The sequence below is a fragment of the Barbus barbus genome (assembly GCF_936440315.1).
Source record: "Barbus barbus genome assembly, chromosome: 18".
NCBI classification, from domain to species: Eukaryota; Metazoa; Chordata; class Actinopteri; order Cypriniformes; family Cyprinidae; genus Barbus; species Barbus barbus.
This window is the reverse complement of record NC_136746.1, coordinates 1,391,203-1,419,182: the sequence shown is the minus strand read 5'-3', so window position 1 is coordinate 1,419,182 and position 27,980 is coordinate 1,391,203. Positions and strand designations below refer to the sequence as shown.

General features: G+C 38.2%; 1 protein-coding gene across 24 annotated transcripts; it reads right to left on the bottom strand.

Moving 5' to 3' along the window:
- On the bottom strand, positions 1–27,555 carry vit (vitrin). 24 transcript variants are annotated; one of them, XM_079439535.1, is made up of 21 exons: positions 27,452–27,553; positions 18,228–18,324; positions 17,427–17,486; positions 17,181–17,337; positions 15,515–15,648; positions 14,152–14,229; positions 13,613–13,762; positions 12,538–12,588; positions 11,615–11,653; positions 11,473–11,526; positions 10,279–10,341; positions 10,101–10,163; positions 7,673–7,747; positions 7,426–7,491; positions 6,863–6,925; positions 5,997–6,071; positions 5,750–5,897; positions 5,162–5,265; positions 3,465–3,691; positions 2,844–3,357; positions 1–1,912 (listed from the first exon to the last, which is right to left on the bottom strand). In XM_079439535.1, exons 2-21 carry the CDS (start codon positions 18,259–18,261, stop codon positions 1,734–1,736), a joined length of 2,334 nt encoding a protein of 777 aa, XP_079295661.1. In that variant the 5' UTR covers positions 18,262–18,324; positions 27,452–27,553; the 3' UTR covers positions 1–1,733. The 24 variants fall into 24 exon arrangements, with proteins under 24 accessions (XP_079295661.1, XP_079295672.1, XP_079295678.1 ...); XM_079439546.1 differs by having other exon boundaries at positions 10,101–10,160; XM_079439552.1 differs by lacking the exon at positions 12,538–12,588 and adding an exon at positions 12,439–12,471.
- Between the last annotated feature and the right edge of the window lie 425 nt (positions 27,556–27,980).

The window sequence follows — 27,980 nt, the reverse complement described above, 5'->3', positions numbered from 1 at the left end:
AAATGTGAACAGCTTTATTGGGCATTCAGTTGTATTACAGTATGTGACAGTTCATAGAGTAGAACAGATCTGAAGTGCCAAAAAACAATGCTTCGCTCGTTTGCAAGCCATGATGTCTCTCGCTCTCCTCGCACGGTCGTAGCTCATTTTCTCTTGGGCGGGCAAAGCAGAGAAAGGGGAGGTAACCTTTCCCCACATGACGACATAAGGGGAAGATTCCAGATTGGGCCATCTGAGCTTTCATTTTCTCAAAGGCGAAGCAGGATACCCAGGGCTCGGTTTACACCTATTGCCATTTCTAGCCACTGGGGGACCATAGGCAGGCTAAGGGAACTCACATCAATGTTAAAAAACCTCATAAAGTGAAATTTGCATGCCATGGAAGAGTCGATAAGCTGTACAAACTCTTTTACAAGAGGCTTTCAAGGACAGCACAGATGTATATTGAAATCAAATTATGTAGTATTAATAACGGTTCTATTGTGAATGTTTGGACAGATTCATTTAATATCACCACTGATTTAATTTCAAGTTTGTTGCTTTGTATAAAATGCTTCACTAAATGACGATGTTGACTGTCAGGCAGGTTGTTTTTCAACAGTAGCAAATATCTAATGCTACTACATGAATAATACAGGGCCTAGAATGCCTATGCATATATCCAGCCCTAACAGTCTGACCAGAGAAGAATGAGCAGTTCACCGTTCACCATAAAGCCACAAGAGGACTGTCTCGTCCTCAGATTTCTCTGAGCAGTGTTCTATTTTACTCTCAATAGCATGGCATATGCCAGGCACTTAATAAGGCACTAACACTCTTGGCCATGATTTACATTACGTTTTGTTTTTTTATTTTATTTTGTTTTTTAAATCTCAGCATATAAATCTACTTGTCATGTGTGCCTGAAATGTAAAGAACAAACAAAAAATGTACTTGCATGCTATGGCATGACACATTAATTACCCTAACTAATTATCAACATTTTAGCATAAGATAGATAAAAGATATTCTCTCCTAGACAGTGTACATTTCAATCCAAAATCGTGAATTTGCTGGTTTTTAATAATCATTTTATTAAAAACTGCATTAAAATATATGATCAGTTGACAAAAATACAAGCATTTTTTATATATACAAATACAAAAATTACATTTTATGAATTTAAACTAACAAGAAAAAAAAAAACAGTCTGTTAGAACAGTTAGGACAACATGAGATTTTGAAATATTGCCATTTTTCTTTAAATTTAGTTGTATTCTCTGTAACTCATCAACATCTTTTTCTTGTGCAGACAGTTAGCTATACGCTTTCCATATGAACAAAGATATTATTGTTAATTTATATATATTTTTCATATTCTTGTGTTCAGCATGTAAAATATAAATAGTATATAACTGAAACTATTTATGCAAAAACTGAAAGCAAGTATTTTCTCTTATACCTCTGTGGATGTGCACATCAGAAAATCTGTAACTCTGTGAAATCCATCACGTTAATCCAAAATCACCGAACACACATCCACTGATGTATTTACCCTTTCCACATTGTATTTTGTTTAAATTGCAAAAAATCTAATCTGGAAACATGCTGCCATCCTCTAAGCTTTTCATCCAGAAAGTAAGGCTTCTAACTACAGCATGCTAAATTTATAACGCTGTATTTCTAACTGTGTGGTAATGCACTTACTCCTTGGATTTTTGTGATATTCCACAATTTCCATTGGTAGGCCTGGTTCAGTTACGTGGCTGGGAGTTGAACTCATTGCAGATATTGTGAATAATCTTTGGTACATACTTATAGAGGTTGTCAAACTCATCCACGAAGAAAGAGTGGTCTCTGTCGGGGTCGGTGGCGATGTATTCCAGCTCGTCCTGTGCTGCCCAGGCTATACCAATGGAGTATGCGATCACACCTGGTGCATGAGATACGGGAGAGTACAATACTTAAAAAATGCAGGCAGTGCTGGTCTGGAAGTCCACTTCCTTCACATTCATAGACACTGTAAATACATCCTCTAAAATATGTACGTTTATCCTTCAGTAACTGAGAATTTTCTTGCTACAGCCTTGACTGTGAATTTTGATATTTAATGTGATTTACCCATATTTCTGGGTCTACATCTCTGACTGATCCTGGAACAACATTCCTATAAATCAGTCACTGACAACATTTACATGGACATCAGTAATCTAATTATTTACTTAATTCTAAATAAGACAATATTATGATTAAAAATTACATGAGTTGCTTTTAGAATGTTCCATTCATGTTCCCATTTTACATGTTATAGTACACGATTAATGGCACGTCATTACATCCCCATGCGATGCCATCCGACGTTCCCTACAGAATTTCGAGTTCCAACATTTAGTTAATCTTCGTAATGATGCAATATACAGGTTTGAGTGTTTCATTTAAATTTTTTTGAAAGCTTGAAGTGCAGTTAATTATTTATCATGCTATACGTGCAAACAGACGACGGCGTTGTTGAAGCCATGCTCTTTTGTTTGCCGTCAAACGGTTGACCACTTCCGTGTGTGGATCCTGTTGCAAAATGCAGCGAGAAGTCCTACATGATGGTAATATTGTGATTAAGGTGTGTACATTTCTGTACTGCACTTCGATAATGCAACTAAAATAGGAATACTCCACATGTCCTGATTCGATTGGTGTTTACTTAGAGTATGACTTTAGCCGGATTAGGTAATCAAAAATCTCTGTTTGGTAGATTCTTAATCGCATTAAAATCAGATTATTGTTGTCCATGTAAAAGTACCAACTGACTGTTCCAGAAACAACCACGGGTACTGATCCAGGGACCTACTGCGTTCCACTGCACTCACCTTTACGATGTACCGCCAGTGCCGGGGCCCGGACGTCATCGTAGGAGCGTCCGTCTGTGATGACAATCATGATCTTGCGCTTGTTGGGTTTGGATTTGCTGAACAGTTGATCTGCAGCAAATGTGATGGCAGCTCCCGTGCTGGTACCTCCGCTCCAGTAGTTTATACGCTTGATAGCATTGAGCAGATCAGCTTTGTTGTTGTATTGCCCGAAGGCGAACTCAAGCCTCTGTTCATACGTGTATTGTACGATTCCTACACGCGTATCCGTGTCTGAGATCTCAAATTCCTGCGTCACGTTTGCGACGAACTGGAGCACGGTGCGGAAGTTTCCGGTTCCCACGCTGCTGGAGCCGTCGATGACGAAGGCAATGTCGTTGGCGTTAAGGCAGGTCTTACTGCACACCAGGCGGTCTGTGTCGCACACGCGCTTCACCAGAGGCTGTACTGCTTTGCGCAAAGCAAACCAGCTCATTATAGGGAACGAGAAGAAGCCATTGGTTCTGCACACAGCCTACACACCAAAACAAGAAATAAAGTTCCCTCTGTGTCCCTCAATTATGTTTGTTTGCCATGAAATTCTGGTATGTATCAAACTGTACCTTTAATCAATATTAATACCTTGTCAACAAAGTTGGTCTCCACCACGTTCTGTTTTTCATTCTCATCTGGGCCCTCGATGGTGACAAAGAAGATGTTGATGCCTGACTCTCTGGCCAGACGTGAGGCCTCCTCCACTTCGTCAGTGGGCCAGCCGTCCACCAGGACCACAGCCACATTAGGCGCCCCACCTCGGTTTCCATTAGCATCACTGAAGAAATGCTTGTTGATGTAGGAGAGGGCCTTTCCTTAAAGGGCCACAGAGCCAGAATCAGTACAAAACAGCTACAGTTCCATCGACCTTCCTCCCTGTGAACACGCTCTGCCGTTTTTCAATTGCAGCACTGTTTCGGGTCCAGTCTCTGCCCTGAAATGCTTTCCTTAAATGCTTCCAGGACTTCAGGAAAAGGCAAGAGTGCAGCACGCTAAAACTGAAAACTATCAATGCAGTAGTTACTTAAACTGCAAAACCTCTCTTTATCTTTGTTTCCACCACTTGTAATTGATTGCTCAAATTTTCATACTTATACAAATGCTACATTAAATGGACCTTAAAAAGTACTGGGGAATGTAAGGCACACCTAAAAGCTTCTGAATGTTGGTGCATGAAGGATTCTAAAACTCTACATGACTTTTGCCCAGATTTCTGCCCCATTGTCTAGATGAGTTTCACTCGTCGTCTGGACATTTTCACTCATCTGGATGAGTCAGTGCTAAGATTTGGAGTCAAAGGCAATCTTCAATCGATTTGGCAATCTTCAGTCGAAGTTGACTGATTTCAGGTAAAATTACGTAGTATATGATGGATAAAGATTGTTCGGTGTGATTTTCAGTTCTTTCCTCTCTAACCATTTATAAAGCCAGCAAATGTACGATGCCTAGTGTTTTAAAAAGTCATGTAGTATCTTCCAGCTTTTAGATCAAGTGTCTGTATCTCTGTCTCAAATGCAGCGGGAGAGTTTCTCTTTACTAACTTTAAATATTCACTATCATTTATGCTTAATGTACTTTAATGATTTTTTGTGATTTTTAGTGGATGCAAGAAAGTCAGTTCTCCTCTAGTTCACCAAGCTTGATACATTTACCACAACCAAATATCTATATTTTCAACACTAGATCTATTGTTTTAACATTCCAGTTTAAGCAGTGAAATGTGTAAAAAGGTGTATCATGTTTCTCTACAATACATGACACTTGCTTTGATATGCTGCTATCTAAAATTCATATCTTGCTTCATATCTTTAGTGCCCAAATAGTTTTGGGGGTCACTGCAGCCCTCGGGGATTTCAGAGTCCAAACAAGCAGGATTGTGTAAATCATATACAGAAGATGAAGGGCTATGGTCCTGATTAAACATCATCCAACCAGATTCATCAAAGCAGATAATGTTGTGTCCTCAGGCTATCTTTAACTTTACAGCTCTGCTAGAGAGGGCAGCTGCTTTTTTTTACAGGATTCCTCTGTTATATTAAAGTGAAACACAAACCATACAACCATTGTGAAAAACTAATCTCTAGGTTGGATAAACCTCAGGCATTTGGTCAGCTTACACAAAACCACCACAGAGTGGCACCAGCCCTGTAATTTAGCCACAGTTCCTAGCTCAGATTTAGATCTTATTTGAAACGGAGATGTGCTAACAGGGTGAAATTCAGTGAAACCATGTGAAGACTTCTGCTCTTTGGCCATTGGGATATAGTTCAGGGTTATTCACTCACCTACATTGGACAGACCGCCCTTCTGGACTATTTTGCTGATGGCCGGCGTCAGGTCAATGGAGCTGGAGAAATGTTTTAGACTGAATTCTGTGACTGGATCATCCCTGGATCAGAAATGAAATGTTGATACGTTTTATCAGCATGATCTACCTGTGTATACGTATGTTTTAGTACGTTGGGTACACACTAAATTGCACATTATCAATGTAATTACAGCACTGACATTAGAGATGTACAAATGTGCCTATAGATCATTAAGTTCACTGAATAATATATTATACATTAATTAAACCATGCTATAAGTTCCTTAAATTCAATAGTGTACAATCTTCTAAGGATTCATACACATTTATGCATACGTGAAGACCTTGTGTAAATGTGTTTTCATTTTAGACACTGTCAGTATATTGATACTGTATGTTTCAGTGGCTATCCAAGTGAGTGAACATTTATGCATGCTAAAGCCTCATTTTACTTGTGAATATCTACCAATACTAATGATATTATGTTTTATGTGATAGTCCCTCACTTATTCTTATTAATACTTCAAGTATTTGAGTGTTTTCTGGGACAGGGACACATTATTACCCATATTGAATGATGCCCATCATGGGTCCAGCTACACCCACGTTAATGACCTGAGAAACCCCCACAAGGAAGTCTTTCTGAATCTCAAAACGGCGTTTCCCAATGCTCCAGCTGCCATCCATTAGGAATGCAATATCAACTTTACAGTCTACAAAGACAAGATGAGCATAAAATGAGAGCCATGACAGGAAGTGAATAATAGTCTCACAATTAGTGACAGTTTTGAAGGAGCATGAAGGAATTGTACTTGAATCTCCTTGAGACAACACTTCAGGAACTGGGGAACTGGTCTCAGATGGAGGCTTGTGTTCTGGCGCAGGAGCTGAAAACAGAAAACATGCACACATGAATCAGGCCTCCAGTTTCACAAAGACACAGTGGCTCACAGTGTTGGTGACCCCTTCTCACTACAGTTACACAACCAGTAACATACTCACTAGAGCTGTGCACACAACTCCGATTTCACAGCCATGATGACTGATGCTTTGAATAAATATGCAGTAAATGGCAAATGCTTAAACGTTTCTTCTCATTAATCCAGGCATGATTTGTAGTATAGCATTTATGAGTAAAGATACTCTTTTTGGTACATGCTGCATATATACCAATGCTTATATTATTAGCAATGATGTAACATACATAATCTAACTTATTTAAATAAGCTATCTATCAAAATGTTTATGAAAGGAAATTTGGACTAGGCAGGGACATTTTTTGCTAGATAACTCAAATATTAACTGACCCTGGATTTCTGACCCTTTGGTACAAACCAGAGTCCAGCAGCATTAACAGCATGACTGAGGCTCTCAACAAAGACTCTTTTGAATCCAGACACGGGGACAGACGTTGTATTTATATGGAGTGTGCAGTCCACACACTGCTCACTGAGAAACCCATTAGACCAGACCATCTTGAGGATGTTGGGAGACCAGCTTAAACCAGCTAAGACCAACGAAGCAGCTTAGGCAAGGTTATAATGTTATTTCAGTTGGAAACCTTCGCAGAGAGCCATGTTCATATGTAACATGTTTTATAACTCATGTATAACATATACTCGCTGCATAGACTTTTAAGCATAAATGTGTTATTCCAAAATAAAATGAGAATACTTACAATACTGTCCAAAGTTATACAGCTGGTACTCATACTCTGTGTTATCAGGCCTTGGGTCAAGAGCTGCAGAATAGAAGCAGCATTTGCAGGAACAGTTAGTTCAGCATTGTGCATTATGGAAAATATACCCATAATGCCCATAAAAAAAGCCAAGCAATCAAAATCTGTACAGAGGAGTACAAAAACCTGTAGCTTACCACCTATTCTGTGACATGAATGATGAAGTTAAAGTCGTATAGCTCCAGCAGAAATGCATGCTGCTCTGAATGTTTTTGATAGCATATGGGTCGCACATTGGCATGGACTTTTAACTTGAAAGCTAGTGGCATGGCCTATTTAAACCACGTGAAGGAAGTAAACGCAGTGTTAAAACGAGTAGCAGATATGGTAGGAATCTGTGTACAATGATATGATGCTATGGTGATATCAAAAACAGACCTGAGCTGTAGATGCATACTATGAAGGCATAATTCAGATTTATGTGAATATTTTTCTTTTACATACAGGTATATTCTCCTCTGGTACATCAGTAGACATATAACATCAGTGTATGAAATCCTTACCTGCGGGGTCACCAGTACTCATCCTGCTCCATTTAGAGCCTGTGTTTGGCACAGACTGGCTACTATCTGAACACAGAAAGTGATGGTAGGGCCTCATGTCAGATTTTGATTAGCATGAATTATGGAATGTTTATGGATATTCAGTTGGAATTTAAAAGGATATTTAATCTACGTTTATGTCTTTTTTATCGCTCACTTATGGAGGGTTATGTTATTGATGATGAGACCTGCATAATGATTATGATACCTGTTGGTCTTCTGGTGCCAGAGAACCAATCAGGTCGTGTGTATGCAGGGTGCGGCCAATCTCTTCTTGCAAATGCTAGATAGGGAGATTGAAAAACTATTTACAATACATTACTTCAAGACATCAAATGGACTTTTAGATGTTTACGTAGCAAGGAAATATTTTATATTAATCTGTTAATCATGTTTAGAGGTTTAGAGATAATTTACTGTCCGATTCAAGAAAAACAATGTGTTCTGTCATGTCAACTATGATGCCAACTCCAGTCAGACAGTTCTGATAAAATAATCACTTTCTATATCACACAAGCATTAATGGCATTAGCCATTTTATTTATATTCTTATTTTGCTATCTACTAATTTCATTTAATTAAAATAAAAGTAATATTTTAAATCTAGGTCAAAACTTTTTTCTTTTCTTTTTTAATATTACTGCAGTTAAAAAGTGACAAAAAATGTTGAGGTATGGTCTGAAGACAGCAGGTATTTTATGTGAGAGATCAGTCAAATAAGGAATTGGTATATGTGTGTTAAAAACATTCTCATGTTCTTCTTTGATAATCAACCAGTTAGTTCTGGTTCTCAAATTACATTGGTTTAACAACTCAAAACACCCTGATATTTAGTCCAGCAGCACTGGGACTTTTCACTGTCAATCTGTGCATCAGTCAGGGGATTTTACAGTTATTCTTTCTGCAGGTGAGTGAGTCAATGAATCATTCACTTAACCGATTTGTTCAAAAATATAGAATTATTCAGAAATAAACACCATAACTGTATTTATTGTCCTCTTGCATTATCAACACGCTATTTTCCTGTTTAACACAGTTAAGCTGCTTTGACACAATTTGTATTGTATAAAGAGCTTTATAAATAAAGGTGACTTGACGTGATTAGTTGCTTAGAGACACAACTGTCCATTCAGCTTTGACTTTGTTTGACAAGACTGGTTTAATTAGCAATGGAGCATAATTAGAGAAATTAAGTGGCAATATTGTGTCTAGAAACGATTTGAACCATGTCCTGTTTATTGAACTGTTGTACTGTATAAAAGCATTGTATATTTTGTGTCTGCGATATGTTTCAAGAATCTATTAGGAGCCCAGGAGCCCCATTCATGCCTTAAAGGGGTTAAGAGGGGAACTGCCTCTGTTTTTTTTATTTTGTACTGTTTTCTAAGATCCACTACTAATGTTATCAAGATTTTTACATAAAAAAACATCATAATTTAGAAGCAATAGGGAATGTTTTGTTTTGTTTTGTCCTGCTTTGATCCCTTCATCAGAACGCTCTGTTTGAATAGGCGTGGAGGATTGTCGACTCGGAAGTAAACACCCACTGCTGTGATTGGCTAATAGTTGTGTATGTTTGACAGCGTACATCCTTCACAGATGGACGCATAAATACTCAGTACATATCAAACGATCTGTAATAACAGACAAAGCAATATTGATCACATAATGAAAACAGTTACTCACACTTGTGTGTTGCGACATTACTGTCAGATCCAATATAGTCGGCACAGCATTGTCTTTTATTTTCAGTCTTTCTGAAAATTCTGCGTTGAATTGTGCCTTGTTTGTAAATGAAGTGAACAAAAGTCCAAGTTCATACTGACATGGTCTGGCATTTCATTAAAAATAAAGTTCATCAGATAAAGTTTATCATTTGGATTCTGCATAGACCTGCATTTGTCCTTTACCTACTATGTGTGCGGGGCTAAACAGGCAGCGATGTGGAATCGGTGGGCGGGGCTAAACAGGCAGCAATGTAGAATCAGTGGGCGGGGCTAAACAGGCAGCAATGTAGAATCAGTGGGCGGGGCTAAACAGGCAGCAATGTAGAATCAGTGGGCGGGGCGAAATAGACAATGATGTAGATGCAGGCATTGATCTTCTTCTGCGGAGGCAGTGTTTAGCCACACTATTACGTCACAAAGTGGCACATTCCACAAGCTGTCGTTTTGGAAGACCGTCTTTAATATAAACTGTTTTTAGACTAAAGAGAAACAGAAGGTTTTTTTAATAGCACAATGACCTCTTATATATCAAAAGATCAAGGGAATTGTTATTTCTCAGTTAATGACCCCAAATGACAGTATGCAAGTGCATGGTGTTGTCACTCATCTGAGTTGCCTTACACTTAGTATCCAATTTATTTACTAGTCTTTAACTTACCTGATGTCACTGCAGTAAGCTGGTAAAGTTGTTAGTAAAACCAAGATGTACTCAATATTTATTTACAGTCAAGTATGATTTGAGCATGTTTATTTGCTTTGCTATTTCTAAAGGTGCTAATTTCAGACAAAGCTTTACCTGATCCATCTGATGCAAAAGGAGCATTGGACTTTCAAATGTGTTGTTTGATGTGTATCAGCACACATGCAAAGACACGCACATGCTAATAGACGGCATCTGCAGATACTTACCAGGATTAGACTGCGCTGTGTGCTGCTTCCTCTCAGACTGCGGCTGCACCCGACTGAAAGCTGCTTAACAATGTGAAACAGATGTAAAAATATCCAAGAGAGAAGAAAGCAAGAGTTCATGCCTGCATCGCAGCTGCTACTGAGTGATGTCTGAATTGAATGAATGAGTCATGTGAACCTGAAGATGAGGAAACATGCGGCTGTCTTCGGATTATGGTGCCCGTCTCTGGCCTGTGCACACCTGCCGTCAAAATGCAAACACATTCAAGACAAGCCACATGTAAAGCTGCACCTCACTGAAAGAACACAATACATCTAAATTAACAACAGAAAGTCTGAGCTGATCTATCAATGCGATATACTAAAAAATGTGTCTTTCATATACTGTGTGCCAAACAGTATGTTCTGTCTTTGGGGAAAGCTGTAAGTGCTCTTTGTCTTCAACTATTAATTATGGAAAACAGGAATTAAATTGTCACCAACAGAGGAGGATACACTGAGGATACACTAATTTCCACAAGAGAGGTTTATTTGCACGTAATGTGTGAAACAAGCCATGTGAACCATGTCAAGCCATGTTCAGAGAATTTCATCAAGCTTAGCTCAGATGGTAATAGGCTTTCTATTTTGCAGGCACAGCATATAAAACAGTGCAACAGGTAACCATGAAGACAGACGAAGACGGAAGACAAGGACAATCCACAGCTAAGAGTCTCTGGTAAGGAGTCAGGTAAGTAATAACGGGGTAGGTTAATGTGCTGTCTAACCTAGACAAATCAATTTCTCCATTTGTGTGAAGAAATTAAATTGTGAGCAGATATTTTATATTTCAAATGGTTTGATCATGGTGAGGAAATAGATTGATCTAAGGAAGAGTTTCATTTCTTCTGCATGTACCCTTGGACATGGGCAAAGCTTATACAAAAGGGCATGGAGTAGAGAGACTTTCTAAATTATGGTCATTAGCTCTGAATTTTTTATCTCAACCGGTGTTGCCATGGTGAGGATTTAAATTAATGACAAAAATGGTAAACAAAGTATCTGATTTAGATCAAATTGGATGACTGTGGCTATTGTGGTTCACAGTCATAGCGCCACCAGCTGGCAGAAGGAAGTATAACATATACAGATTTTGAAACAGTTACATATTTGGATTAAAGAGACAAACATATACAAGAGAGAGATAGCTAGGAATCTTGGAGGAAAACAGCAAGTGAGATCAACACTCATCTAGCTCAGGACACAAACAATCACCAGCAATATATTAAATTCCAGACAATATACCTATTCCTAGAGTACAAAGAAACTTAAACACAATAGGCAAGCATCACAAGATAGAATACACAGTCAGAGTAAAAGGAGTGTGGTTTACCTGTGTTTGTGCGGGGTGAAAACCTATTGGCATAGACGGAACTGCCTCTAAATGCTTTAGACAAATGTTATGGTTAGAGTTTTGGGCTTGTGTTACTGACAGAGGAAGTGAGGACTATAGACAGTGTCAAAGCAGAACATACCTTGCGCAGGACCCTTTCCTTGGGTGCTCTGTGACTGTCCTACATGCAGTGTTAAGAGAAAACAAATGCTGAAGCACTGATATATTCTCTGTTTCTTTTTACTGTAACAGCAACCTTAAAGTCAACATAAAATCCTGGGCCCGTATTCATGAAAAATCTTAGTGCTAAGAGTTGCTCCTAGTAACAACATTCTAAGAAAATTCTTAGAAATGTTTCACTCGCGGGCCGTGCCCCCCCCAAACGAGTAACTGTGCCCCCCCACTTTCCATCCTCTCCCCTCCTTGCTGAACGCGATCGATTTTGAAAGCGAAAGTACCGATAAAACAGCGCACATAAAGCGATTGTACGCTTTAGCGAGCGTCAGCAACTGCATGAGATCACAGATTGCAAATAGGAGCTCTCTGAGAGGATTCTTACAATCTTTATGAATACGGGCCCTGGTCTTACTAAGCAGGACTCAGTGCATGTTAGTCTAAAGAAAAATATCTTAAACCTTCATCAAAATATAGTAATAAGTTCTGCCTTTGAAACAACTGGTGCTCCAAAGAAGAATTTGCATTGAATATCTTTGTTACTCAGAAAAACGTCATATTTCTGAAGTAAAATGCTGTTTCATGCCGACTTTTCACAGGCCAACACCATCTACACCCCAAAAGACAGATGGTTGCTACGAAAACAAAGAACCAAAAGAAAACGGCAAGAGACCATTAGTTCTGTAAACCTCTAAAAACACACCCAGAGGGCCTGAATAAAATTATATGACAGCAGACAGCAGCCATAAGAAGTGCCACGTGAGGGAGATTCAACATGCCTGCTTGACTTACGTGCAACAGAGCTGAAATACGGGTGACTGCTGCCTAGATCAGAAAGAAAGAGTTTGCTTTAGAAATAGAGAAAGGAAAGAGGTTGGATAGACAGGGAACCTGATCCATATCGTCCAGACAGGATGCTCATTTCAATAGGGTACTGAAAAACTGACCCAAGAACAAATGGATAAAAGTATTGCATTGAATTTACTGTAATAAACTAGGATTTATTCAATTAAGGCACCTGGGCCCGTATTCATGAAAAATCTTAGTGCTAAGAGTTGCTCCTAGTAACAAAATTCTAAGAACATTCTTAGAAATGTGGCTGTTTCCTCTTAAAATTAAAGAAAAGATCCTAGTAAAGAAAAAAGTAATTCAGAAAGCATGTTAACCCTTAAAAGAGGTCTTAAGGTCCAAAATTGTTAGGAGTACGGACGAGGACTTTTAAAGGGCTTAAGAGTTTCTTTAGCAGCGGAGAAAATGGACAAAACATGAAGAGGGAGAATAAATGTGTTGCACACAATGCATGACAGTGAGTTAATAAGACGCTACACATTAGATCGTGCAGGGATCATGTTTGTGACCGATCTTATTAGAGACACGCTAACATCTCCGACACCACGCAGAAATGCCATAGCGCCAGAAATGGACGTAATCACTACATTAATATATTTGGCAACTGGAAAAATGCAACTATGCAGCAGTGATGATTTGGGTCTGTTACAGCACTTATTATGTCGCTGTTCATTTCCTATAAAATATATTAAGTATGACAGCATGGTAAATAAAAAATAAAGAATATATATACATATATAATGTGTGGGTGTGTGTGTGTGTGTGAGAGAGAGAGAGAGAGAGAGAGAGAGAGAGTTTTACAAGTGAAGGCTTAAAAATTACAAGTGAAGTCTTATAATAAACCCTACTCTTAAAAGCGCTCTTTTATTTCTTGGACAACAAACCAATCACAGTCTTCAAAAGAATGTGTCATAGCTAGCAACGGGGTCAGCCCCGCCTCCTCACTAAGATAAAAGTTTTTGTCTTTTCCTCGCTCAGACTTGCTCTCAGATTAGTCCTGAATCACTTTTAAGCTAAGACTCCTACTTAGAATTTTTTAAGATGAATTAGGAGCTCTCTAAAAGGATTATTAGAATCTTTAGGAATACGGGCCCAGATCTGTAAAAGACTAGCTCACCTGCCTCGGGGACTCTATGATTGATGACCCGTGGCTTGGCTGATGTGGTAATGGGTGGGGCTGTGGTGATGGGTGTGGTCACATGAGTGGTTGTGGGCGGAGCTGCAGTGGAGCTCGGCTCCGTCTCTACAGCCTCTGTCACAGGCGACGCTGTGGAGTACAGTAGGTTTTTGGGATCACCTTGGGATCAAGGACATGTGACTAGATGATGAGCTGCGATGGATGATTCTGAACATGGATCCACACTCTGCTAGGCTCTGCCAGATGGGAGCTGTGAGTGGCTTTAATCACAGTGTTTGTCAGACAGATATCCTTTGGCATACTTTCCATTTTTATTCATTTCAGATTGAAGTTTGACCCTGGTAGAATCTCACATTAGTTGGATCTCACCTTGTCTACTCAGCTATTATGCAGTCCCAAGAAATTAAACCCTTGATCTTGGCATTGTTAGCACCATGCATTACTGTTTAAGTTAGAGGAAAGGTTTAATGACATAACAACACATATTGGAGCATTACGAGCCAGCTAAAGCCACTTACCTGTTTTCACTGTGGTGGGTCTTGAGGGTACAAAGACCAGAGTGGATGGGTAGGTCACCCCCTTCTTTGGTTTACCCACTGATACACATAACCAAAAGTTATGAATCCAATATTAAAAAAAAAAAAAAGTTAAGCATGTGAGAATGTACTCATCATGTGAAATTACTGTGTCTTAACTCCCAGCCAAACACAGAATTTTCAATTATTTATAATACAACGCTTCCCTGTCAAAAACAGAACTCTCCAGGTTTTCACTGTTATACACTCGGGGGCGCTATTACGCATGTCCTGAATCAGTCCAGAATCTCCCGATCAAAAACACAGCCGAGGAAGATGCAGAAACGAGAAGTGGTAAAGGCCTGTGCAAGCTTTGGGAGTGCTGATGAAAGCCATCTACTGCATCTTTGCTTTGATCATCGTACTGAATATGATCCAGATGTAGTATTTGATAAAAATGTAATTTTCGCAGCTTTTTGCTCAAAACTGATTTTTTTATGAGACTTACACTGCCCTCCAAAAGTTTGGAAACGCCCTAGAAAAGTGGGGTTTTGGACAATATTGGCATGAATCCTTTTTAATTTGTGATACTTTTGCACTGATAAGGGACAACACAAACTAAGAAAACATATTTTATTACATAAACAGTTTATACATAGAAAAAACTAAATTTTTCGATTCATCAAAATATCCACCATTAGCAGCTATTACAGCTCTGCATAATCTGGGCATCCGAGCTGTCAGTTTATTCAAACATTGACTTGATACTGTATATTACTCCAAGCCTCCTGAAGGATTGCCCAAAGATGATTCACACTGGTTGGACACTTCTTACAGACATCACGGTCCAGTTCCTCCCATAGTAGCTCAATTGGGTTGAGGTCGGGTGATTGGGGAGGCCATTCCATGACAGACATGATGCCAGCTGACTGTTTCCTTTCCAAATAGGATTTGCACAGCTTGGAATTGTGCTTGGGGTCATTGTCTTGTTGGAAGGTTTAGGAGGGTTGGGGTGTTTCCAAACTTTTGGAGGGCAGTGAACATACATTCAAGTGTTGATAAAAAATTAATCTTGAAGCTAGAATAAAACAGATTTGTTTTTAAGTAGAGGCTCTGTTCTTTGTTTTGATGTATTGCATGTTCAGATATTCATACAACAAAATATTCTGGGGGCCTTGAAATTTTAGTGAAAATTATCAAAAATGCTGGCGGTGTCTGGCAACTTTTTTTCAAAATCACTGGCGGAAAAAGAGTTAATATTCTTTTGGCATATCTATCTTTTCTATTTGATTGCTATACAGAGCCTGTTTGCCAATACATATAGGTGTTTTCCAACAGTGTTTGTTCAGAGTAAGGTCTACACTACCTGAGACAGAAAAGGATTCTCTCCGGTTGGGTAAGGACAGAGAGCGGACACCGTTGGCAAAGCTACCCTTGTAGATCATCTGTCCTGCCATCTTCGTCACAATTACCTTTCCTCCAGAGTTAGTGATGACTCCACTGACAACAAAATAACAGCAAAAAACACCAGGGATCTGTATTGATTTGGGTAGCTTTAATAGAGTGATTATTGAGTAAAAAAAAAAAAAATCTAGAAATGCTAAAAAATGCTATGCTATACATTGGCTGAATGATTTCAGCTGAGATCATGTAACTTAAATTTGACTGAGATCCAATGGCAAAGACAGCCTGATCACTTCTGAGGGTGGTCTATGGAATAAGAATATAATCCAAACAAAATGCATGCCTTCTGCTTTTTACTGGCTGCATACATCTCCCACATGTGCACTGACTGATACACCATAGCAATTGATAAACTAACACAACCTCCTCAGCCGACATTATTTGCTGAAGTTATTTTTAAATTATTTAAAATTAAAATTATAATTATAATAAACAAACAAATATATGTTAGAAAAATAGACCGAGAGACAATAAATGCATTAAACTATACATTAAAATTATAGCAAATTAATAAATCATACAAATTAAAAACTTCAAATAATGAATAAAACACAAATTTAACAAATACATTAAATTATAATTTAAAATGCCCCATCGGGACAAGACCACGGGAATCATATAAGCCCTTTACACAATCTGACATGGCTGCAGTTGGAATTGAACTGTGTGTTTCGTCTGTCCAGAGGAGAACTGCCCCCCGACTGAGCCTGGTTTCTCCCAAGGTTTTTTTCTCCATTCTGTCTCAGAGGGAGTTTTGGTTCCTTGCCGCTGTTGCCTCTGGCTTGCTCAGTTGGGGACACTTCATTTCTAGCAATTATCGTCAATTTGATTTCACAGATACTATTTAAACTAAACTGAGCTAGACAATGACATCACTGAATTCAATAATGAAATGCCTTTAACTGAAAATTGAGTGTTTAATCTTATTATTATAAATTACTGACACTCTATCCTCCAATTTTATACTTTGACACAATCTGTATCGTTAAAAGCGCTATATAAATAAAGGTTACTTGACTTGAAGAAGCACACACATTTTGTTCAGCTTTCCCTTTGATCCACCCATGTTATTCTAATCATTTATCAAGTTTTATAGGGTCAGAACTTGACCCATGAGGCCTCCTACTCTCTAAACCTCTCAGGATGTTGTGATTACACTAAACAACCATGAAACAGATGACTGACGATCAGACACTACAGATGGCAGATGTTCGCAAAGCAGGGAAGACTATGAAAGATCTCTAAAGCCATCTTCTCCCTTCCTGAGGTAGATCCATACCATCATATACAGGTTTCCCATACTTTTTGACTGCTAAAATGTTATGAAAAATCTCTGAAGAGCTGCTTGTCGCACCTCAATAACTATAAAGGTCAACTGGAGTTGCAACAACTTCTGCAGGTGCAAGAGCTGGTGTCATGTGGGGTACGTTTTTGCAGATTTCTTTTCAATTAGATTAGCAACTTGTGATTTCATCAAGAAACCTCAAGCTTTTGCATAATATTTTCATTCATCCTATTAACACCAGGTGAACACCGGGACTCACAGACTGCAAACTGTTTGAGCTCACCTGTGAATGGCAGCATTGCAGATACTGGATATGGAGGCAAATACACCTGTCCCATACACCTTCTCCTTGGTCTCCCTGCAGTTAGCTGGACACTTAACAATAAACTCTGAGAGATTGATCTTCCCAGCCCGCATATCACATTCTATTGCTGGCACAGCTGGAAAAGCAGAAGCAATGTCAGAAGAACATAATTTAGTGGCAAATGTCTCAATAATGCATATTACTATCAACATATATTGCAGCTACCTTGTTTTGGCTTTTTGTTCTTTCCATTTGGCTTTGCTCCACTGGAAGTCAGTAGAAATGCTAGGAACATAGGTCATACAGAACATAATACAAATGCAAATTACGAGACAGCATAATCCAGGTTTTTTACAGTCCCTAAAAGAAAATAAGACAGCAATAACACTATTTGGGGGGGGGGGGGGGGGGGGGATGCTATTAAAACCTGCATTAATTCACATAGTGAATAAACAGATCACAAAGCTAATGTACATCTGTAATATTAACACTTTTTTTAAACATGTTATTTAAACTTATATGTAGGCTGTCCAATTACTACAACTGCTGCACACCCATTGAACTGTTACTAAACTTAATATATGGAGCAAGCTGCCATCTACAGTTCACTGAATTCTTGATTCTGATTGGCTGATGAACGTTCAAAGGTGTGCAATTATTTGTCAGTAAATGCTGCTATGTACAGCTATGAGGTGTTCATATCATCACCAAAAAAATTCAGTTATTTCAAAGTCCATACAACAGCAAATGAACCAAAACCAACAAAGGCACTGATCAAACAAAGAAATATGACTAACAATCAGACAAAAATGGGACAAAAAAAATAAAAAACATTTTTTTAATTTAATTTAGTGGTTTCCCCACTAAATTATCTATGGAAAGTTTGTTCTCTCCATCAAAGTTAATTTATTGAAGAATCACCAAATGCATATAGGAAAAATTTAATTTGAATGCATATAGGGGTCAAAAAACAAACTGTTTTAATAAACACAATTATTAAATGAAAAAATAAATAAACAAACCTACCTATAAAGACAGCAGTGAGAGTTGCTTTACTCATCTTGAGCTCCACAGCAAGAGTGTAAATCTGGTCAAATATTCTCTTAAGCCTCTGTATTGCTTCCTGTAAACATACAGAATAAAAAGCATTGCTAACTTTACAGACACATGAGACTAGCCATATCAGCTGACTTCTAAACCAGTCTTGTTAGAGGAAATATAATGAAAGATAGCTCATCAGACCATGTTATTTTAAATTCCTTATTTCAGGGATCCAGATTTTGTACCAACACATCGTCTCTGAACTCTACCCGTCTGCAGGCCTCACTGTCAGAGCTATAAGCCTCATTTACTAAAAGCCATTAGTGTATTCCAAACCATACTGTAGTTGACAGGACAGATATGTGGAAAAAAATGCTGAGTTACTAAAATTGTCTGCTGGGGATTAGGTTGTGGGCTGTAACATGTCTTTCTAAAGATTCTCTTTAGTTTTTTGCTGTTGTTGTTGTTTTTGGTTGATGCAAGTACGTTACAAGTAGTTTAAGACACCCACTATAAAGCGTAATCTTCAGTACAACTGAAGACATCTGGCCTACTGTACATTGCAGATCCCATCCCGACTGCGATGACTGTTAAATGAGCTAGTATTTAGAGACCTTCTTTCTGTTTACCCTGCTCAAAACCCTGCTTGAACCAGCGCAACCAGCTGAGAACTGATGCTTAAAGATGAGCTGGTCTCTTAATATGTACACCAGTATAAATGAGGCTTCCACTGTATATTTCTCTGTTTCTTGAGGCAACCTTTGTAGGAAATCATGGAATGTATCTGGTTGCCATGACAACTTCAGACGCACCTTCCCTCTAACACCACCACTGTCCCCACCACTTTCTGACACCCAAAGGCCTTTCTGGGCCCCAAAACAGGCAGAGTCTGTCTCATTAAACGCCACAATGACATACCTCACTGTAACAGGTGATTTAGGAACTTGTTGAACTCAAACTGAACTCATGTTTCACTCCCGTTTCATGTTGTGCTTTACCCCCCTAGGGGCTTCACCACATACAGTTTTATTTTTTCTGCTGCTATCATCATTCAGTGTAACAATAACACCCGGATTAGGGAGGAATTTTGAGATCAATGAACTTCTACTCTTCTTAAAGCCCAGAATGAGCAGACAGTCCAAACCAATGACCACATGGAGTCCACACATGAAAGAAAAGCTGAGACACATTCAAGCATCATAAAAGAAGTCAGGGCTGTTTTTCATCAAAGGAAACTGTACACATTATCCATCCATCACTCTGTTCTCCAAAGCTGCTGTCCTCTGTAGGGTCACAGGGATGCTGGAGTCTATCCCAGCGTCTCAGGCTGAAGGACAGAAGGCCAGTACTTCTATTACTAAACATCCAAAATTATATTAATAAATTAACTCATCAACATGAAAGCTTGTGTAGCTGAACTCCAAAACCACAATTAAGAAAACAAAAATAGGTACAATGTTTTCTGCATCACAAGAATGAACACAGCTAATTTTCAGATCAGGGGCAGCCGGTGCCTTGAGCTAAAGAAATCTCCTGAACAATCATGTGCTGTTCTAAGAAACAGTCTAATATCCCATAATCCGTATTTAACTGATTTACTCTCAAGTAAACTCATTCTACTGTGCGCTACTGCAGCAAATGCAGAACAACACAAAGAATAAAAACATTGAACCTTACGTTAACTTATCGTGTAATAAGTAACCTAATACAGGTGCATCTCAAAAAAAAATTATATCGTCAAAAAGTAAATTTTTTCATTGTAACATTTTTTAAAAATATATCAAAACTTTCATTTTTGTTTTAATTTTGATTAAAGCTTACAGCTCATGGAAGTCAAAAATCCAGTATCTCAAAATATTAGAATATTTACATTTGAGCTTTATTAAATGACCATCTCTACAGTATAAATTTGAGGTATCTCTTGTTCTTTGAAACCACAATAATGGAGAAGACTGCTGACTTGGCAATGATCCAGAAGATGAACATTGACGCCCTCCACAAAGAGGGTAAGTCACAGAGGGTCATTACTGAAAGATGTGGCTGCTCACAGAGTGCTGTATCAAAGCATATTAAATGCAAATTTGACCGGAACGAAGAAATTGTGTACACTGTAAAAAACAATCTGTTAAATTTACGGTAAAATACAGACAGCTGTGGTTGCCAGAGTTTCACCGTGAAAAATACAGTAGCAACATTTTAGGATTTACAGAGCTGTTTATATTTACAGTGAAAAACTATATTTCATTAACTGATACAATGTTAATATACAAACTTTTCCGTTAACTCATTTTATTTGCAGAAACCGACTGCACTTAAATAGTCCAACTGCCATTTGTTCATAAACTAATATTTATAATGTTTAAGTAAAGTGAGTATAAGAATATTGAGAACTGTTTTGCTTAAGTACATGAAGAGAAGCCTACTGATTTATGTAGTCATTAAAAGCATCAATTCAACTCAAATCTCTTGCAAGTAACAGCAGCACACACGTGTGATTACAATTAGCGAAGAGATTCTCACCGCATCAGTAACTACACAGTTTTTGCCTTTAAATAAAGCAACATGCAGAAAAACATCAGTGTTTCTTTGTCTGTCCTTAACTTAAACACAGGCTCTACTCTCCAGCACAATGGTGACCCACAAAAAACAACAGGAAGTTGACTGTTAGGTTTTACAGTATTTTGCTGTTTTTTCTTTCTTGATTTTACGGTGAAATACCGGTAGCTGTGGTTGGCAGTAATCTACTGTTTTTATTTTATTTATGGTGTATTTCTGTTAAAATTATGTTTGTGTATTTTTTTTTAATCTCACGCATTTAACCCCTTTAATCCCACAGCAAAATCCTCTGTAGTGTGGACATATAAGTGCTCTTTAAAACAGAGTGTTGAAGTAACACTGACGTTAATGAGAGAATGAAGTGATTAATTAAATGAGGATTGAGCTTTAGTGATGAACACCTGCTGTTAACAAGTAGAATCACCGAAGGAAAGAGAAACAAGAGCAGAGAAACAAAACGTACAGCCAAAGCCAAAGACTAAATCAACTGAAATAAAAATCAAGATCTCAGAAGAGAGTGATTAAACAACTCCACAAACAGCATCACCAGCTTCTTATTACAAAACACTTTGACTTTATTTCTGTCATATGTGTACAAAAGCTCTTTTAGGTGTTGTGCTTTCATTTGACGTCACCATATTGGCGATCAGTAGTTGCTTTAGTTGGGCTCTTGAACCTCAACTTTTTAAAGTTAGCATTTATTTGGTTGTATTAGTTAAATGTGTTTGTGTACAGTTTTTAAAGTGAGAAAAGCCAAAAAAAAATCCACGATCTGATGTTTGCGATGTCAAAACCATCATAATCTAATTCACTGATCTTACCCAATATTTTATCTTTTATTAAATATGGGATACGTTAATACACTTAAACTGCACTGCTGATACTACAACAATCAAATGATGTGAAACAGTTCTAAGCACAATGTGCACAAATAAATGTATTGCGCTCCGGCAGAGCTTAACCACACACAGACATCAACAATCAGCGTATGAATCTCAAAATTGGTGACAATCAAAAATGATAAAAACAACGGTTCAACTCTGAACATCACAAAACAGTCTACTGAAAAGTCACAACCAAAAAAACACCAAAATAAAAGCAAATAAAGAAAATAGTAAGAACATTCAGCTGCGTAATTTATTAATGCCGCAATTAGTGATGTTACGTTCGTGAACGAATCGTTCTTTTTGAACGAATCTTTTAGGTGAACGAATCATTCTCGTTCACGTAATCCATTGACTCATATTTCTCGTTCACTGAAACTCCTCCCTCCACCGCAGCGCGCCGCTATTGCGCGCATGCGTAGCTCTGGACCGTTTCATCTGTCAAAGAATGACTAAACCTCGAGCCAATAGCCTTCGAGTATGATACGAGGACGGAGCATGTGATTTGTTGAATCTAGTGAACGAATACGCCCTTCATTGAGTTGCTTTGAGTTTGAAAGAGTCAAATGAACTGTTACATACATACATCTCGGATCGAACGAACGAATATAATAGCATCATTGACCGAGATGGCTCTGTTTTGAGTCTGAACGAGAGAGAGATCTCCCGTTCGTGAACGAATTGAACGAACTGGTAGCTATACCCAGTTCCTTGACCGGGTAGGTCGGCCATTCTGTCAATCTAGTTCATCAATCAGCAGAAAGCGGATGCAAAGCACAGGTATCCGTACTGTGCACGCTTGTTTATATTCATATTTTACATACAGAATAACTCCTCGTTTAAAATAATCTCAGATTTGAACGTGTAAATCTCTGCCTAAACAATTAAATGTTAACTAGCCTAGTATGCAAACAAATAAACAAACACTTGTGCATTGGTCATCCGAAAAGAGTGTAATTTAAAAGATAAAAAGAGTAATGACTTTGATCACTTATTTAGACTTATTTTATTCATTTAATGAGAAGGGCACACTTTTTAATGAAGCCAAATCGGTTTTTATTTTGTAACAAGTAAATACGTTAGTTGAACGGCACATGCTGACGTATTTGTGTAATATGGAAAAATGGTCACTGAACGAATTAGTGAACGAATCTGAACGAATCATTTTGGTGAACGAACGAAAAATGAACGAGTCTCTGGAAAGAATCAAAATTTCCACCACTAGCCGCAGTGCATGCTGGGAGTTTTGTACTGGCACCCAGCATGCTTTGCAGCGTGAATTGTTTTTTATTATTGATAGTCACCATTGTTGAGGTTCATGTGCTGATTTTTCAACCTGGACTCATAAAAATACGTACCTCTATGCATTTTCTGTGTGACTGTTGTACGTACCTTACTGTCTGTTTCGCTGCAGATTCAAAGAGAAACGTTCACTGAGTGGTGCTAAAACACAGGTTAATTACGTGAACCCTGACACGTTTTTGTTATGTTGATATAGGTACGTATTGCTGTCTTTTTATTATGTTGCAACAGGTACGTCCTGCAGCAGTTCAGAATTCAGATATCCGGGGTCTGTCCCTTAAGGTTAATGTCCTATCATGTTGGAAATATACCCTACACCAAACCCAATCCTAAAACCTACCTGATAGTGTTAACAAATGCAAAACTGGTATAAAAACGTATCTGTTGATGCAACTGTGCCATTTGAACTGTCTTTTATGCAGAGTTGAACTGTTTTGTCGAACCGTAGTTACACGGGATTCGAACCGGAGCTTCTCGCTTTCTAAGTACGGCTCTGTGAGCTACCGAACAAACTTTCTGTCTATGAAAACCCATAGATACGAGGTTGGATATGTGCGATGCTAAAATTCAAAAGCATCAGTTTTCAAATCTCCCAGCATATTAATTTTGTTTTGAAGTCGTAACATGATATTCTTAAAGTAATTGTGCGAAAAATACGTTTTATTAATCAAAACTCTGTACATTTGTGTGAAAAGGAGTAAACGGTGTCTGAGTTTTACTGCCTCTAGTGTTTGTTTCTTTAGGAAACTGAAACTGCAGTAAAATGTAGTTATTGGTACGTATTTCGTGTCTTGCTAAAAAGTGCACCCAGGTACGTCAATGCCATGAGACTAGGTTGTGATTTTGTATGTCTTGTGTTGTGTGTGTCTAAATGGTGCTATAGCTATAAAGGTTTTGTGCACAAAATGTTTTTAAATTCCTTCATAATAGTTTGTCAACTTATCTTGTAGAGTAATATTACTAACATAAACAATATGAAATTAATTACAAAGCACCCATATTGTTTGACACTAACTGAGATCAGTGAACCGGGTCATCAGTTGATGATGACCATCAACATTTAATCAAAACTACTTAATAACAATTTCTCTCGGCTTGGCTTTTCTTATCATAACAAATATGCATCACAAACAGTTATAACTACCAAAGAAAAACTAACATTAAAGAGTCAAGGGTCAAGACCATAACTAAAGCAAACACCAATCACCAAAATGGTGAGGTCAAACAAAACTTTTGAAATAAAATATAAACCTCTGTTAATTCGTAGATATATGACAGAAATGAAGTCAAAATGGTTAGTAATAAATGGAGGTGGCAATGCGTTTTGTGGAGTTGTTTAATAATCCTCTGCTGTTTTATTTCAGTTGATTTAATTTAAGGCTGTGGCTGTATGTCAGTTGTAGTTTTGTTTCTGGTTCTTTCCTTCAGTGATTGTGTTTGTTAACAGCAGGTGTTCATCAGTGTCTGAATTCACTCATATGTTCTCAATTGCTCTGTCTAGTGGACTATATAGTTAACTAATGTAGGAACTAGTGAATGAGGGTGTAGGGTGTGGTTTCAGACAGTTTATGAATGTCAATTCTGAGGCTACTTTCTCAAAAACAAAGGTTAGATCTATTACAGTTATTCACTGTATATAGTAAGAAAACTTACTGTTAATCATTTAACAGGTTTTTACTGTGGCATTTTTACAGTCTTTTACTGTTAAAATCATGATCATTTTTTACAGTGTAGGAAAAGGTGCACAAGCAACAGGGATGACCGCAAGCTTGAGAATACTGTCAAGCAAAGCTGATTCAAACACTTGGGAGAGCTTCACTCTCAAGGAGTGGACTGAAGTCAGTGCATCAAGAGTCACCAACCTCAGGCATCTTCAGGAAAACGGCTACCAAGCCAATTCTGAACCAAAGACAACGTCAGAAGCATCTTACATGGGATAAGGAGAAAAAGAACTGGACTGTTGCTTAGTGCTCCAAAGTCCTCTTTTCAGATGAAAGTAAATTTCATTTGGAAATCAAGGTCTGGAGTCTGGGGGAAGACTGGAGAGACGCAGAATCCAAGCTCCTTGAAGTACAGTGTGAAGTTTCTGAAGTCAGAGATGATTTGGGGTGCCGTGACGTCTGCTGGTGTTGGTCCATTGTGTTTAGTCCAAAGTCAATGCAGCTGTCTACCAGGAGATTTTAGAGCACCTTATGCTTCCATCTGCTGACAATCTTTATGGAGATGCTGATTTCCTTCTCCAGCAGGACTTTAGCACCTGCCCACACTGCCAAAACCACTTACAAGTGCTTTGCTGACCATGAGATTACTGTGCTTGATTGGCCAGCCAACGTGCCTGACCTGAACCCCATATGGAATCTATGGTATATTTTCAAGAGATAGATGAGAAACAGTCGATCCAACAATCCAGACGAGCTGAAGACTCAATAGTGCCTCAACAGAGCCACAGGCTGATCGCTTCCATTCCACACCTCACTGATGCTGGAGTTTGTGCTAAAGGAGCCCCGACCAAGTATTGAGTGCATAAATGAACATACTTTAAAGAACTTGAACTTTTCTGTTTTGCAAATCCTTTTTTTGATTGAGCTTAGGAAATATTCTAATATTTTGAGATACTACTGGATTTTCGACTTTCATGAGCTGTAAAAATCATCAAAATTAAAAAAAAATTTTTTTTGAATTGTTTTAGTCTACATGCAATGAATCTAGAATATATGAAAGTTTCACTTTTTGAAATGTTACAGAAAACTTTTTTACGATATTCTAATTTTTTGAGATGCACCTGTATGTACTAGAATTTAAATGAATATTTTGATACAATGGAATTGTTTTGCACATAGTCCATACTTGTTTTTTTACACCTTCACCACCAAACCTGGCCCCAATCTTAACCGTATCAAGTGTTTTAGGTTACACTTTATTTTAAGGTGTCCTTGTTCCAGTGTAATTATACATTTAAATACTGAGTAATATCAATTAGATACATGTACTTACTATGATTAGCATTAGGATTAGGGATTGCCTTAGGGTTACATGCATGCAATTAAGCATAAATAAGTGTTATTATAATAGTAAGTACATGTAACTTGTGCAACAATGACACCTTAAAATAAAGTGTTAGTGTTTTACAACACAACATGAACATAAAAAGTACATTGTACCTAACTTTCTTTTGAGGCAACTACACAGCTGAAGAAACCTAATATAAAGTGTTACCAAACATCTTTCAAAAAATTGTTCTTTCTGCATTTGGAGAGCACTGTAAAACAAAAATAACTGTTGAGGAAAGTTTAAAACGATGCATTCAGAAGCTCTCTCAACTTTGTATTGTTAACTTGAATTTGTTTATTCACTAAATGCAAAAAGCCCCATTCAGCTAATCAATTATTGAAGGCAATACAAGAATTTCCAATAGTAGCACAACAAATTAGGATAACATTTGTGGAAATTCTGTTGGTGTAACGTGTTTTTATTTCACGTAATTCACCTGTGTGTCTGTTTTATTATTATTATTATTATTCAAATGTTTTCTTGCCTAGCTGGTGGAAATGGTGCACATGATCACTTATTAAAGTCACTTAGTAAACAGCATGCTCTCCTCTACAACACTGATCTGAGGAATCATTCACGTCTTTTGCACAAACCCTGCAGGATGATGCACATACTTGTTTAGTCATTACTACTACTTAGGTGTCAAGTCAAAATAGGGGGAGGGTCATTCTTATTGACAGCATTTGATTGGACAAAAATGAATACACCTGGGTGCAAGTTGAGTCATATACAATTTATTTCCAAACAATCTATTTATCTCTCAGTATCAATTTATTTATCTATTTGTCACATAGAGTAAATGGACAGTAAATAATGGCTGGATTTAAACCTGCAATACCTGCCTACATTAGCACCACAGCTCCGACACTGTATAAATATATACGCGCTGTATGCGGAATAATTAATGTTGACACGTATATCATCCAGAGACAGTTAAGACAGCTTCTGAGACGAAGAACAAAGAACAGAATGAGAAACACAGCAGACTCCCGCAGTCCTCAAAGAGCAGACATGTCTCTACAGAGCTTCCCTTCACATCTCCACACATCATTCACTCAATACAAGCCTGGTCAAGCTCACAGCGATTCCTCACATACTGCTGATATAAACAGCAGACACATGCGCCAGTGTGACAGAATAACTAGAGTAGAGAGCTGGGCGCAGAATGCCTCTTCCCAGCGGTGTGAAGCTGCTGATGGCGTACTGTCTCGATGCGAGTGAACTCAGATCACCGGCTCTCCACGCATTCCCGAAAGCGCACAGCTGTCTGTGACGCGACACTGTCTCTTTAATTACTTAGGGAAAAGTTTTAATAGGGGGAGAAAAAACTGAGCCACAAAGCCTGAGAGTTTTGCCTTTTCTCTCTCCGCGATAGCGAAACCTCATGAAAGTGAGTGAAATGAGAGAAGATCTTACCTCTAGCTGCTCGGCGGACGCGCAGAGACGCTTTGAAACTCCAATCACGCGCTCCTTTCGCTCGACCTGTCAGTGTATGTGTGTGTGTGTGTGTGTGTGTGTGTGATGCTGGAGGGGGGGGAAGTTACTGCCTCCTTCAGTCCCACCCTAAACACGCACAGCTGTGAACAGTCACAAAGGTCACAACCAAAACTCTCCATCTCCAAAAGATTACAGAATGGTTAAATCACAATTGCCTTCAACTGAATGTATCCAAAACTGTATGTATGTTTTTTAGTAAATCTAAAAGCCGCTGTGTTGAACCTGATGTAGTCGTAGCAGGGGAAAGACTACAAGTCGTCTCAGATTTTAAATATCTTGGAGTATGCATAGATAACAATCTTACTTTTAAATTACACATTAAGAAGGTTTGTAATCACAATAAGTATAACCTGGCAAATTTTAGATATGTCCGTGGCTGCATGTCAAAAAGGGCCGCTATGATGTTCATGCACTCAATGATTCTATCTCATATCACCTATATTGTTTG